Source organism: Myxocyprinus asiaticus, chromosome 11, assembly GCF_019703515.2.
Source record: "Myxocyprinus asiaticus isolate MX2 ecotype Aquarium Trade chromosome 11, UBuf_Myxa_2, whole genome shotgun sequence".
NCBI lineage: Eukaryota > Metazoa > Chordata > Actinopteri > Cypriniformes > Catostomidae > Myxocyprinus > Myxocyprinus asiaticus.
In genome coordinates this window covers 17,052,276-17,067,186 of record NC_059354.1, presented here as the reverse complement: position 1 = coordinate 17,067,186, position 14,911 = coordinate 17,052,276, and the positions used below count along the sequence as shown (strand labels likewise).

Sequence of the window (14,911 nt, the reverse complement as noted above, 5' to 3'; positions counted from 1 at the left end):
TGTGACATTCTAACCAACACTAATGAGAAAAACAGCTAAAACAATGTGTCATGCGCCAACAATTGTCTTATCTTTCATGGGGAGTTTTTAACTACACATCATCACCCATAATAAAATTGAGTTTGAATATTGTTAGATAATAGAAAACAAACCAGCTTTGCTTTCAGATATTCAAATATTGTCTACAGAGATGACTTAAACCATTAAGAGCTTAATGAAGTGTTAATAATTATAATAATATAAATATAATAATATAATATAATAATAATAATAATACCAGTCAACAACATCAGACTGAAATGTGAAATTTAGCATTGTGGTAAGGTTGATTAGCACTTTTTGATAACCACCAATTGACTTTTATTTTTACTTTATGTTTGTCAAGTTCTAAATAAATAGAAAATTATACAAGAGGAAGTAGTATTCATTTATAAAGTATTTTATTCAATGACTGGATAAAAAAAAAAAAAAAAATTAAAAAAAGTCTTTACAATACAGTTATTTAATGTATAAAACCAATTTGTATTGGTTTAAAAAACAAATTACTATATTGTGAAATATATCGTTATCGTGATACTGTATAAAATTACTGATATCATTATATAAGATTTCGGTCATATCGCCCATCCCTAATATATATACACCAATCAGCCACAACATTAAAACCACCTGCCTAATATTGTGTAGGTCCCCCTCGTGCCGCCAAATCAGCGCCAACCCGCATCTCAGAATAGCATTCTGAGATACTATTCTTCACACCACAATTTTACAGAGCAGTTATCTGAGTTACCATAGACATTGTCAGTTTGAACCAATCTGGCCAATATCCGTTGATCTCTCTCATCAACAAGGCATTTCCATCCGCAGAACTGCCCCTCTCTAGATGTTTTTTTGTTTTTGGCACCATTCTGAGTATATTCTAGAGAATGCTATATATGAAAATTCCAGGAGATCAGCAGTTACAGAAATACTCAAACCAGCCCATCTGGCACCAACTATCATCCATGCGATTATCTAATCAGCCAATCGTGTGGCAGCAGTGCCGTGCATAAAATCATGCAGATATGGGTCAGGAGCTTCAGTTAATGTTCACATCAACCATCAGAATGGTGAAAATATGTGATATCAGTGATTTTGACCGTGGCATGATTGTTGGTGCCAGATGGTCTGGTTTGAGTATTTCTGTAACTGTTGATCTCCTGGGATTTTCACACACAACAGTTTCTAGAATTTACTCAGAATGGTGCCAAAAACAAAAAACATCCAGTGAGCGGTGTTCTGCGGACGGAAATGCCATGTTGATGAGAGAGGTCCACAGAGAATGGCCAGACTGGTTCAAACTGACAAAGTCTATGGTAACTCAGATAACCGCTCTGTACAAATGTGGCGAGAAGAATGCTATTCTGAGATGTGGGTTGGCGCTGTTTTGGCGACACGAGGGGGACCTACACAATATTAGGCAGGTGGTTTTAATGTTGTAGCTGATCGGTGTATACTGTATATATACTGTGTATATATATATATATATATATATATATATATATATATATATATATATATATATATATATATATATATATATAAAATAAGGGTTAAGGATCTGAACAAACCCCTAACCCCAATTATTAAACTTTGGTATGTAACACGTCCCACACCTTTTGAGCAATGTTGAGGAAAGGTATGCAATTTCTTTTATTTCAATTTGCCTTTGGTGGACGATAAAACAGATTTTCATAGAAGAAGGGACCCGAGGCACATCTAGGAACCTTTTGACCACCAAGCAACCACTCAGTATAGTTCACCCACATATGAAAACTTTGTCATCATTTACTCACCCTCATGTTGTGCCAAACCTATAACTTTCTTATTTCCATACAATGAAAGTGGATGGTGACTGAGACAGTCAGTCTCTTCCTTTCTGCCTAAACATCTCCTTTTGTGTTCCATAAAAGAGAGAAAGTTATATGTGTTTGGCACAACATTGAGGGTGACTGCATGAGGACATGGGTGAACTAACAAACCTTTAAAATAACTAAGAACACACTGCAACCATCTAGTAAAACCCTAGAATTATGGCTCAAATTTTCTTCAATAAATGTGAAAAACCTGGTTTAAACATTTGTAGCTGTGCAGCAGACGATAGGTTGAAAAAACACTGTAGTCTTAGATCTGGTTGTGTTAACTTGAGAACAACTGGGAAACTGTCCACTTTCCTCTCCAAAATGAGCAATGTGTCTGATTCAATTAAGTGTTTTGTTTACTAATGGACATGCAAAGAAATCCACAGTGGGAGGAAAGTACAGAAAAGGATGTGTGATGTAATGGAACATGCAGCATCTTCTGTCAATCATGCACAAGAGAGAGAGACGAAAATAACAACAGTACTATCCTGTGCACAAATCACAAAGGAGTAAGCAAAGTGGTAAAATGAATCATATATCAGACCTTCCTGCCTCTCTCTTTTCATCTCTCTCTCTCTCTGTCTGTTGCTGTGCTCGCTAAAAGTGCTCCGAGAAGAGACTTTCAACAAAAGCTTCTGAAAAATTAATGCTCCAATTCCAACAAAGGAATGTCAAAAGCCATCCCATAAATCCCTCTTTAAAAACACTTCTATGTATAATTAATAGATCCAAAATTGTAATAAATGCCAAAAGGACAAAGGGCAATATTCAGTGAGAAGAGTGAGAGAGCTTGAAGTGGCAGGTTGTGACAGGCTTTGTGGCTCTGCCGAGAAGGGTTTCTAAAACATGACATATGAATGTCAAAGTCATCAGTAGTGATTGCTAATTCCCCTCAACTTTGTCCCACTTTATGAAAGATGGTTTAAAACATCTCCACCCAAACTGTAAAAATAAGCAAAACTTCAGTGGCTTCCTTTCATATTATACTATAATACTGAATGCACGGGTTCCATGAATTTCTTGACCACGTTCCATGCATTTCTGCTGCTGTCCATTAGAGGGAGGAATCGGCACAGCTGCCAGTGAACCTCATGCTGTGAGCTCAAGCCTGCACATTTTCATGATTCCCAGAAATGTGTGTCAAAGCTTTGTTTATTGGATATTTAATTAAAGAGAAGAGTATGTTTGTAATGTTGACTCTAGCGCCAAACTCAGCAGGGCATTATGGGAAGACTCCAACAATCACTAGGCAAAAGACTGGACATTTCAGCAGCCTTTTCCCAATTGTAAAGGCACTACAGTTCTGGCTCTTGGTATGCAACAGAATTAATAAGTAATCATTCATTAAAAAGAGGAAAAGAACATGATTGCCTCATTGCCCAAGGTGCATGAAACACAGCCTTATTAGAGCAAATAATTTGCTGTTCTCCTTCACTTTCTATGTGCTATGAGGTCTGGGACTCACAGTGCAAAAAATAACAGATATCGAGAACTGTGTAAGAGGAACTACAACTCAGCTTTAAAGGTTTTTGTCTCCTGGGGGATACAAACATTTAAGAGGCTGGGGAGAGGAGCAATGAATGAGTCTGTCAAATTTTTGTGAAAAATATTAAAAAGGGATTCCCTGCAAATACTGAGGACATGCAACTTTGTATATAAAGTGTGGCATCAACTCAACATCTTTATCTAAAAGTAAAACAGGCAGTGTTTTATTTTTTTTATTATGTTTTTGAGAAGGCAGCTGACCTTGAGGCAAACGCTCATATCTTTTCAATGTTATTTTCTTGATTTCTACAAGCTATAAAATTAATATTCTAGAAATAAACATGGAAATGTATTATGTGGGCCCTAATGTATTGAGAAATAGCAATGAATTCATCAGAGGTACCTTCATATGCTTGCCTTTTTTAGAGTTAAAATACTGCACTGACACATTCTAATTTCTTTGTTCTTTTATTTTTGTTTCATATGGATTGTGGTGTAACGTACTCAAAATATTCACTTATGACTACAGTGTGATAATCATGGGTTATTACAGTGTTATTACAGCTATATTTAGCGACTAAATCTTCTCTGCTCACCTGCAGTCGAGTTTCTCCAGTTCAAAGTGAGGGTTGAAGTTCAGGACAATACGTTGGGACTGTTCAGGCGCTGTAATCACCCATCTGCAGTTCTGATGGGGTGGGTACTCCAGCGGGTATCCGGGTGTGGTGATGTAGCCTGCGTCACTAGCATCCAAATGTCCACCACATGCCTCTGTGGAGATAAGAAGTGAAAGGCATAAGATCAGTGATTCATCTTCACTCAAATTATTCAACTGCACGGTAAAAAGCAGTTACACACAGTTGTTCCCTAAAGCCCCGTACACACATGCAGCGACTGTATCACTTGATGTCGCTAGTCTCTGTACTGTGAAATCGCAAGTGGGCGTTCCTACTGCTATTGCTCTAACGTTATTGGTGGACTGCACATCTGGCCATGTCTTTTGAAAATATTTTCACAGATGAGATGTACTGCTGTTAAAACTAAGGCTATGTTCAGACTGCAGGCAAATCTGATTTTTTCAGGCAGACTGTCCGCACTATTAATTGCAAGTGATCAGATCAGATTTGCGCATTCAGACATAACCAACCTGTCTGCATGGGTTGCTTTGGAACGACGTAGGCGTACCCACGTGACGATGTTTTCAAAACAGATGCGGGAAAATGGAGGTGCATCATCTCGCTCTCCAAATAAGCACCCTGTCCAGTCGTGGTGCAGAACTCCTCCGTTGCGCAAGAAAAACTCAGCGACGGAGGAGACGTTCCGTGCTGCAGTCACCGATTTTTGACATCATCGTTGTGTCACATTAAGAGTGACGCAAAAGACCATTTGAAATCCGATTTGAGCAGCCAGAGCGTCCAGACTCAGACGCATCTGAAAAAATTAGATTTCAATCGCATCTGAAACCACCTCCCGATGTGGTTTGAATCAGATTCGAAAAAATCCGATTTCATCAAAAACTCATCTGGATACAATCTGGATATGCAACAAATCAGATTTTTAGTGGCAGTCTGAACAAGGCCTATGATTTATTAGGGGGCCTGGGTAGCTCAGCGAGTATTGACGCTGACTACCGCCCCTGAAGACGTGAGTTCGAATCCAAGGCGTGCTGAGTGACTCCAGCCAGGTCACCTAAGGAACCAAATTGGCCCGGTTGCTAGAGAGGGTAGAATCACATGGGGTAACCTCCTCGTGGTCGCAATTAGGGGTTATCGCTCTCAATGGGGCACATGGTAAGTTGTGCGTGGATGCTGTGAGTCTCCGCGGTGTCATGCACAGCGAGCCACGTGATAAGATGTGCAGATTGACTGTCTCAGAAGCGGAGGCAACTGAGACTTGTCCTTCGTCACCCGGATTGAGGTGAGTAACTGCGCCACCACAAAGACCTAATAAGTAGTGGGAATTGGGCATTCCAAATTGGGAGAAAAAGGGGATAAAAAAACTAATAAAAAAAACTAAGACTTATTTCTAATTTTGACAATGAATCAGTTTTCTTATCCCTAAAAATGCACATTCTGCAAGGGAGAGTGTTTTATATTAACTGAAGCAGTGCTCATTCCATCATATCATTCATAAAAGATGAACAATCTATCAATGTACAAATCAAACTCACACAGACTGCTGATAACTTATTTCCCACGCATAATTTTTTATTACAGTATATCAATGCATGTTGTTACAAACAAATCAAAGAACAGTGAAATCGCTCACAGAAACATCACAAAGCTGCTCCGTCTAGACTTGACTCGACGCCATTATCTCAAAGGACACCCACTGACACCCTCTTCCCTCCTATTGGTTGTCGCTCCAAAAAGTCGCTCCTCATTTGCATAAAGTTAAGATTTCTCAACTTTGTTGTGTCGCTCGCCACGCCCACATCTAGTCACCAAATGTCGTCGTTGCTCATGTCGCTGGAAGTCATTGCATGTGTGTACGGGGCTTAAGAGGCTGTTTCTACCTGACATGACCCTTAAAAATTACTTTTATTAGTGCATCCTGATGTTTTCAGGTTGAATCAGTCATGGTAAACAATATTGTGACTTAAATACATTACTGTAAATTTTTTAGGTTATTTACCATTTTCTACCATGATTACTGGTCATTGTTCAATTGACTGAAGTAATTCAGTACACGTGAATCAACGTGATACAAATGATTCTAATTAATTTAAAGGAAACTGCTGACCTCAGCCAGCCAATAAGCTAAAAAGCTTTGTTCAGTGTCCCTTTGTGTAATTCAAATCAACAGAAACTGTGCAAGTAAACAATATGCTTTGTGGCCGGTGTCTCAGCTGCCAAACTCAATCATAGGCAACATCTAGCATACAACTGTATCACTCACAAGCAGTCTGCAAACATTACGACATAATCTTCAATATTCTCAGCTTCTCTTCACAATAACCACTCTATCACACAGGGCAAACTATTCTGTGACAGGAAGTGTGTCTGCATGAGGTGAGAGGTCATCCCATTGCTGTGAGTAGTCCAGTGATCAGCCACAAAGATGCCTTTCTGTGCGGATAACACAAACAGATAGTACGCTCTTTCTCTCTCTCCCCTGCCTGTGTTTATCATTCTCTTCCTGAACAAGCTCTCGGCTCCCAAAGTTCAAATAATTGATATGACTCTCATTCATTATTGCTCTGATCGCACAGCTGTTTAACCTCTGCTATAGTGTTACCGTGTCAGTACGTACCGTACACACATGTTCATGGAGAGGCAGGGTATAAATGTTTAAGGTACAGAGGCACTGAATGATTCAGATCAGATGCCGTGTAGCGACTATGCTAAACTGGAGGTGGGACTATGCTTCAAATTCCTAAAAGATAAGCATCTCAACTGAATTGATGAAATGGACAATTTTTTTTCAAGAATTCGCCAGTTACAGTAAATCAGCAATGTGCTGTGCAGGCGAACAAATGGTAACTCGAAAGCACTGTACTGCTGTTACTTGAAATACACAACAAATACAGCGCAACCAGCATGCACAGAGCTGATGTTCCAACGTCACACATAGTGGCCCGGTAAGGACACTGGGAAGCAGTTCATAGGAAGTAAGAGATTTGATTGACAGTTTGAGGTCTGTGGCTGGTTTCCACAGAGCATTCTGTGAACAATTACAACTCATCTGTATTGCACACTTAATCTCTCACACATTCACTCACTTCAGTCACTGACTCTTACTGTCGGAGAACAAGATGGTTGGTTGGTTGCAACCTCTTCATATCTTAATGAGTTAAGTTAAAAATGAATCATGTTTTGAGTTCATTTAAGTAATGAAATAACTTAAATGTTAAGCAGAATGTTAGCTTCAGTTACCATTCACTTTAATTGCATCTTTTCTTTTTTTTCTCCATATAATGAAAGTGAATGGAGACTGAGGCTAACATTCTGCCTAACATATTTTGTGTTCCAAAAGGAAAGTTATACGGGTTTGGAACAACATGAGCGTGAGTAAATGATGAAAAAAAAATTTCAGCTAAATTAACTCTCCGTTTAAGATCAACGGCTCACTGCAACTAAACAAGGAAAAAAGCATCTTAATTCTGAAACCCAGTAGACCACTCACCTTTCCTCACCCTGACATGGTTCCTTGTCAAATATTGAACAGGGGAATGACACCAGCTGCTTGCAGTGCAACAGAATTTCAAGTGTTGACATTTGGAAAGCTATTATGACAACAGAGGTGAGCACAGTAATGGATTGGATTTAAAACCCACCTGGCCTCCACTTATATGCAGCCAACAACAGGAAACAACACACACTTCAGGAAATGATAACAAATCAAGTACCACTAAACATGAAAATATAATGCAATCCCACCTCAAATGACAAATTTCATTCTGAACAGCCAAACAACAGCTGAATTCAAGAGTTTGCTTGTGGACTATTTTATATTATACTATGCAACGTTATAACACCTCTTGGAGGCTGAAACTGAACAATCATACCATCTCAACACTCTCATATGATCTGGGCCGGATTGTATGTGTATGTGTGTGCACGCAGAAAGAGGAGGAGGGTCGACAGGCTGACGGGTCTCATTAGGAGGTGTTCTTCCTCTCTGGGCCTCCATAGAACTGGTCTGTCAGTGCAGAGATTCATTTCCGCTCTGAGCAGAGAGAGATGGAGTCAGGGAGAGAGAGATACTGCAGTAGTGTTGTGTTGTGTGCGGTGGCCTCATGAATTATTGTGTCTGTGCTGCTAAAGGAGTCTATCCATCCACAGTCTCTGCCACATGCTATCACAGCAGTACGCAGCCCTGGTGACTGGGCCAGAGTCAACACCCTGTGTGTGTGTAAATGTGTGTGTGTGTGTGTGTGTGTGTGTGTGTGTGTGTGTGTGTGTGTGTGAGAGAGAGAGAGAGAGAGAGAGAGCGAGAGAGAGAGAGAGAGAGAGAGAGCGAGAGAGAGAGAGAGAGAGAGAGAGAGAGAGAGAGAGAGAGAGAGAGAGATTTTGGCTGTGTTTGCTGTTTTGTGGGTGCAAATACAGGTGACAGTTACATCCGCTGGGTGTTGGGAAACAGACAGGTTGTATATGTTAACATTAGTTAATGCAACAGTTAATTAACAGTGAAAAATACTTTTACAACATGTATTTATCTTGATTCATGATAATTTATATATATGGTTATACATTTTTATTGTTAAAAGATTAGTTAAGCATTATGAACTAACAAAATAACACCACACAAAAGTATATTTACAAATTAACATTAACCAAATTTTTTTTTATTTTTTTTTCCATTATTAGTTTATGATACCTAATGCTAATTTATAGAATCTAATTGTAAAGTGTTATTCTAGATCATTCTGGCTATTCCAGTTATTCTTGAGTTTTTTTCACAGGCCTTTTAGATTTGGCTTGGGGAGATTGAAGAATGATAAACTATTGCAGTAGGACTGGCCTATCATATTATGGCCATGCTAAAGCAGAACATCACACTGCTCAATAGAAACTGAATCTACTTTCGCCAACAGAACTCCTTCGATTCACAAAATTAAATCTTGCTTGAACCAATCAATAACTTTGATTGTAGCACAGGTCAATACTATCTTCCATCCTCACTTAACCTAAGACTCAGCACACAAACGCTCACTATTCCACACAACCTTATAGTCAGCTTGGCATTCTGCTGAGTACACAAAACAGCAGCCACAGATCTCAGTCAGTCAGAGCTTCCGGTGTAGGCACACTCGGTTTGTCAACCCTGCACCTTTTTCTCTTTACTCTCTTCAGATGCAAGACACCTCTCCCCGCCTCACTTCCTGCAGGATTGAGGATGCTGCCGGTAGGAACGCCTGCCGCCAGCCCCCTTGCTTCAGGACTATAAGTAACTGTAAACAGTGCTGAGCAGGTGGGTGGGGGAATAAGAATGGAACTGCATTATTTATGGCTTTCAGGCTTGTTTTGAATTTCATCCCGATAGCACTGTTTCAGCACTTTTACAGCGCCTGCCATACAAGAGTGAGCGAATGTGTGCCTGCGCATTTGCTGGCGCAAATACAAATATCTGACCTTCTTCTAGCTGATTTACAGGCCCATTTTCTGCTGAGGGAGTGCTAATATTACCCATTACAAGAGATGGAAAAAAAAAAACAGTGGGTAGACATGACAACAAACTGCAGTCATTTCCATAATGGCTGTTATTTGTAGAGATTCTGTGCATTTATCCAATTCATATTGATTCTAACTGGCCTGTTGCTCAAACTAAAGCTTTTTTTTTTTTTTTTTTTTTGGATTAAACTGTGAGGTTCAATGGTTTTGTGAGTTGCTTTGCCAAGTATAGCTCACCAGAACTGTGCAGACGTGGCATATTCTGCACAGGGCACAGGAATACATGCAATTTGAAGAGATTACTCAGCAGGCATGGAAAGCATTGCTCTGGTCTAATCTGTAGTGTTTGTGTATCAAACCCTCTGATAGACCGGAGGGTTGCAGTACACTGAGTACCTCACACACAAAGAGGTTACCAGAACTCAACATCTGCCTTTCATCAGTGTCAACAGTATAAAGGGCTCAGAGGAGGTGCTGCTGGACGAAACCAAACTCCACACACACACATATATATACACATACTGTACAAGGTGAGGATCTAACAGATGTCAACCAGGTGACTTAGCGGGAACCAAGAAGTGAAACTCAGAACCAATTGTCTTTAAAACCAAAGACTTTTGCATGGAAAATTAAATAAGCTCGAGGCCACCGAACAGCAGAAAAGGAACATGACAAATGGGCTTAGCAGGGATCTGATGAAACTTTAAAGAGATTCCATTCACTCGGAATTGAATACAACCAGCACCAGGAGAGAATTGCTTTCATATTCCCCTAGAAATTCAGCACGACACGAAGCGGCCCCCATCAGCAGACTGATTTGTACTAAACCATGCAAAGCCCGATTTCAAAGTGGCAACCCTTTGGGTCTGCGCCGGTAGCTGTACTTTCTCTGGAGCGTGTTGGTGGCTGGCGATGCTCTGCAGGTAGTCATGTGTGTCTGCACAGCTGCATAAGCATGTAATCAATCGCAGCGTTGACTGCAGGCGCAGGTGGCCAAAGCTTTGCCAACAGCACGCTCTCTGCGCTAGCACCCATAGGCACACCAGGAAAATATGGAATAGCATGTGGACACGTTCTTTCCAGGCTCAAACATGTAGATTACTCTCATCTGCAGCCTTCCAAACATGCCTCATCTGCTCGACAGTCATAACCACTGCCACAGGTGAGGAGCTGGAAAATATCTGCAGCTGACTGGCAGAAGTCAATTAGGTTTCTCATTTTCACTGAGTGAACGTCAGCTGATGAATAGCTGATATTTCACCACAGTGATGAGACACTTAGAGCTCTGCCATTCTGCCTTATTATATTTTCCCCGCATAGGGTTTCTCTTACTGACTTCCCCCCTATAGTAGCGTGTGCTTCATCAGCTGCTGAATCCAGCTCACTTCAGCAGGGCTGAAGTCCTAGCAGTAGATGTTTAAGCCATTCTCTCTCTCTTAATAATTCATCCATCTGATTCAGTACGTCTAGAGCTTAAATGGACTAACTAAGGCACTGTTGTTGAGTTGGAAAGATAGCTGGGCTTTCAGAAGGACCCCCGTGCAGAACTCTTTCACGGATCAGGTGCAGATCTGTTGTGTCTGGCAGCACTGCCGTCCACATTTGGTTGGAAAATAAAGCTCACTTTAGTCCAAAAGAACTTTACTGGATTAAAAAATAATGTACTAAGAGCAAACAGGAAAAAAAATAACAAATAAAAAATGTACAAAACCACAAATTACCAAAAACCAAACTAAATATCTCAGGAAAATAAGTGTTCCGACATAAGATTTGAAGAAGAATGATTCACACTTTGTATTATAGTGTTCACTGTGTATTTGAACACAGCACAAATAATGAGTAACAGCGTACTGCTGAACAACTTAATAGACAATGTAATTATTTTGTGAAGATGGGAGTACAATGTAATTACACATCTTTACTATTGTAAATAAGTCTAATAACATGTAGCAAGGGCGTAGATTTGGCTTGATCACTGGGGGGGGGGGGGGGGTTACAGTATGAATCATGGTATAATTGGAGGGGGGGGTACTTGCTTGTTTTGATTATTGGGGGGGGGGGGGGGGTTACATCCCCCCTGGAATCTACGCCCCTGACATGCAGAATGTATACCTTCAATATTGTGAAATAAAAAGTTACCATAAATTAATAAGACAAAAATTTACATTTGAAAGTGACCCACAGAATCGATAAACGCGGACTATTACACGGAAAAATCCCCTTCATGACGTCTGGCAATAGGTTTCAGACATGAGACAGAAGTAAAAACACAGACGAGTCTGTGAAAGCCAAGTTATCATTTACACGCACGTTTTTTCATTTATAAAAGCCCAGTCTAAGCAATATTTGTGTCCAAATTTCCTTACTATATGACTTAATCAGGTTGGTAGCCTAATGTAAATCTCGGTTGTTCTCGCAGATCTCTGATGGAAACTGTATTAACCTACCCAATCTTCAGCTGTTTATTTTAAAGATTTGCAAGACAGACAAAAGTCCGCATCTTCATCATTGGTTGAAAAGAGTTTTATGAGTTAGTTTAACTTAAGACAGATTGGATATTCTGTCTTTAAATCGAGAAACACCATAAAGATAAAAAATAAAATAATTTAAAAAAGCAAACTAAAGGCTACTAAAACATTTAAATAATAATAAACGTGCATACACATATATGCAACCGTGCAAGCATACATAGGCTAGTTTATATATACCCTATTGGTATATTTGTTCATTGTATACAAATATTCTTTATGAGTCCCTGAAGGTGCCATCATCTGCCCGCGGCTGCACAAATACAGTCGTCAAGACTAAGTAACCATGACACGGGAACACTGTGACAAGAAAAACACCAGTAAATGACAGGTTATGACTCTGTACGACAAAAATATTGCAGTGCATTATAATAGGTGAATAGAAAAAGAACTGATATTTCATTTAGAGTAAAAACGTCCCGTTCATGTCAAAATAATCAGCTGTGCAATTTACTCCGGACTGTGTATATGTGCGTTTGTGGGGTACATTCCTTAAATTATAACAGTTAATGGAGTGCATTACATAGCTACTTAAAAATGGATAGAAGTGTGTAAAAAGAGTGCTATATAGAGCGCGGCGTTTGTCTGAGCTCATGCCGAGCGTGCGTCACCTCCAGCGGGGATGAGACTGGCTGCGCGCGCGTGGAGCTTTCACCCATAACCTGATTTAAACCTGTTTCAACTATTTATATAAGAGGCTCTTTAGCCTAATCTGGTGTTGATTTTATTAGTTTGGTTTTGTTCTTTTCATTGTTATCTTTTTCTTTTTTTTTTTTTTTTTTGTAAAAGTATCCTAAGTGTATAATATGGCACGTTTGCTGCTTGGTGTCTGTCAATTCTAAGGTACGATACTAAGATTCAATGCAATTCGATATAAATGATACAAAAACTGAAATATATCAATAATATGGTATCTGTGTCTTGGGCAATATAAATGGCTACAACTGACAAAAGTGTACTGATTCAGGAAAAGGGACGACAAAAATGAAGATATGGCAAAAACAACAAAAGCTTACCTTCTTCACCATAAACTAAAGCCGATAAACACAAGACAAGTAAAGATCCACAGAGCTTTGTGAATAAATCCATCTTTTCTGGGTGAATATTCACCCAGTGCGTTAAGTGGAAATGGTGAGAGCTTTAAGTTCTTCTGTTGTTGTTTTAAAACTGTTCTTGTCCACTAATGTATCCACTGAGAACAGCTCGTGTCTTGAATCTTATAACAATTTATTCTGTTTGACGACCCGCCTGCTTTCTCAATACGCTTCAAATGTTGGATGTGTAAATTCAACCCAGACTTTTCTGATTAACGTCTCCGAAACATTGTGGCTATTATATCCTAAACAGAAGCGACAGCAATGAAATAAAACAACGGGATAAAACTAAATAACTTTCTCTTTACAAGCAGGAGTTCAGACAGAAAACATATTTCTGAGGGCGCATAACCTCTGGCTTGATTTCCTCGAGCTGCGAGTGGAGTGACTGAGCGGGGCTCGCGCCTTCAAATCCAAGTGACAAGAAGCGTTTTCCCGTTCTCTTTCCACCAGAATCCACTACCAGACGCTCTGTCTCGCATGGGAAACCCTACTCACGGCGAAAACTGTCAGAAAAAGGCCGCTCGGATCAGCTCTTTCGTGAAGCGAATCCGTAATTGAAGTCTAGTGATAGAGATCCTCCGCGCGCTGTCTCTACGCTGCTCCTTTGGCACTGCGCGTCTGTGCGTTTGAGCCCTGAGTCTCGAGCGGCAGCAGCATGTGGATGTAATAGCATTAAGGACAGGCGCAGCTATCGCATTACAGTCAGCACCTCGGCCCGCCTCTCCAGTCTCTGATTAAAGACGAGCCACTCGCTTTAGTCCCGGAGTTACGCTATAAAAAGGCGAGTGAGAGAAACAGAAGCGCCCACAGCCACACGGGCTCGTCAAACGCTCGTGGCTATGTGAAACCACACTCTGGTTTCGAGAGTTTCTTGACATTGGTGGACGTTGTATGCTGATAATAACAATGCTAGATATAGCGATAACATAAGAGAACAACAGAGGGAAACTGTTGCAATTACGGTAATTATGTATAAGCTGCCATTATGTTGTCTCTTCGATGCATGATTGATTTCAGAAGCAGAAACAGTTGTGATGCCCTTCAGTTGACTTATAGGAATAGTTTAAGTAAAAACAAAAATAGTAAAAAAAAAAAAAAAAGATTCTCATCATTTACTCATGTCCTCTCAAACTTGTATGCCTTTCTGTCTTTTGCGGAACACAAAAGAAGATATTTAATTGGAGATATGATATTTGCCTATATAATGCAAGTAAATGGTGACCAAATATCCAAGCTCCATAAAGCACATAAAGGCAGCATAAAATAAATCTATACGACTCCAGTGGTTTAATCCATGTCTTCAGAAGTGATCCAGTCGAATCTGGGTGAGAACAGACCAAAATATAACTTATTTTGGACTATAAATCTTGACAGCAGTCTCCTTGGGGATCATGACTTCAAGCTCTATTACACTTCCTAGCGCCATCTAGCACTCTGCCCATGCGTCAAGTACTAGGAAGAGTAATTGAGCTTAAAATCATGATCGTTCCTAAAGATTGCAACAGCAAGATGTACAGCAATAATGAGTTACATTTTGTTCTGTTCATGCCTAAAATCGATTGTGTTACTTCAGAAGACATGGATTAAACCACTGGAGTTGTATGGCTTATTCTTATGCTGCCTTTGTGTACTTTTTGGAGATTGGAAACTTGGTCACCATTCACTTGCATTGTATGGACAAACACACATCATATTTCCTTTAAATATCTCAGTTTGTGTTCTGCGGAAGAAAGTCATACTAGTTTGAGGCAACAATGGTGAGTAAATGATAAGAGATTTATCATTTT

General features: G+C 39.9%; 1 protein-coding gene across 3 annotated transcripts in view; it reads right to left on the bottom strand.

Moving 5' to 3' along the window:
• Positions 1–14,004, bottom strand: part of LOC127447694 (neuropilin-2-like) — a 98,720-nt gene extending 84,716 nt beyond the window's left edge. For 2 of the 3 annotated variants that reach the window (XR_007898412.1, XR_007898411.1), the window contains exons 1-2: positions 13,044–14,004; positions 3,983–4,157 (exon numbers count right to left, since the gene is read on the bottom strand). Coding sequence is in view for 1 of the 3 variants with exons in the window: in XM_051709702.1 (XP_051565662.1) it covers positions 3,983–4,157; positions 13,044–13,116 (248 nt within the window). In the remaining 2 variants the exon portion in view is untranslated. The remainder of the gene's footprint in view (positions 1–3,982; positions 4,158–13,043) is intronic. The other variant, XM_051709702.1, reaches the window with a different exon arrangement.
• Between the last annotated feature and the right edge of the window lie 907 nt (positions 14,005–14,911).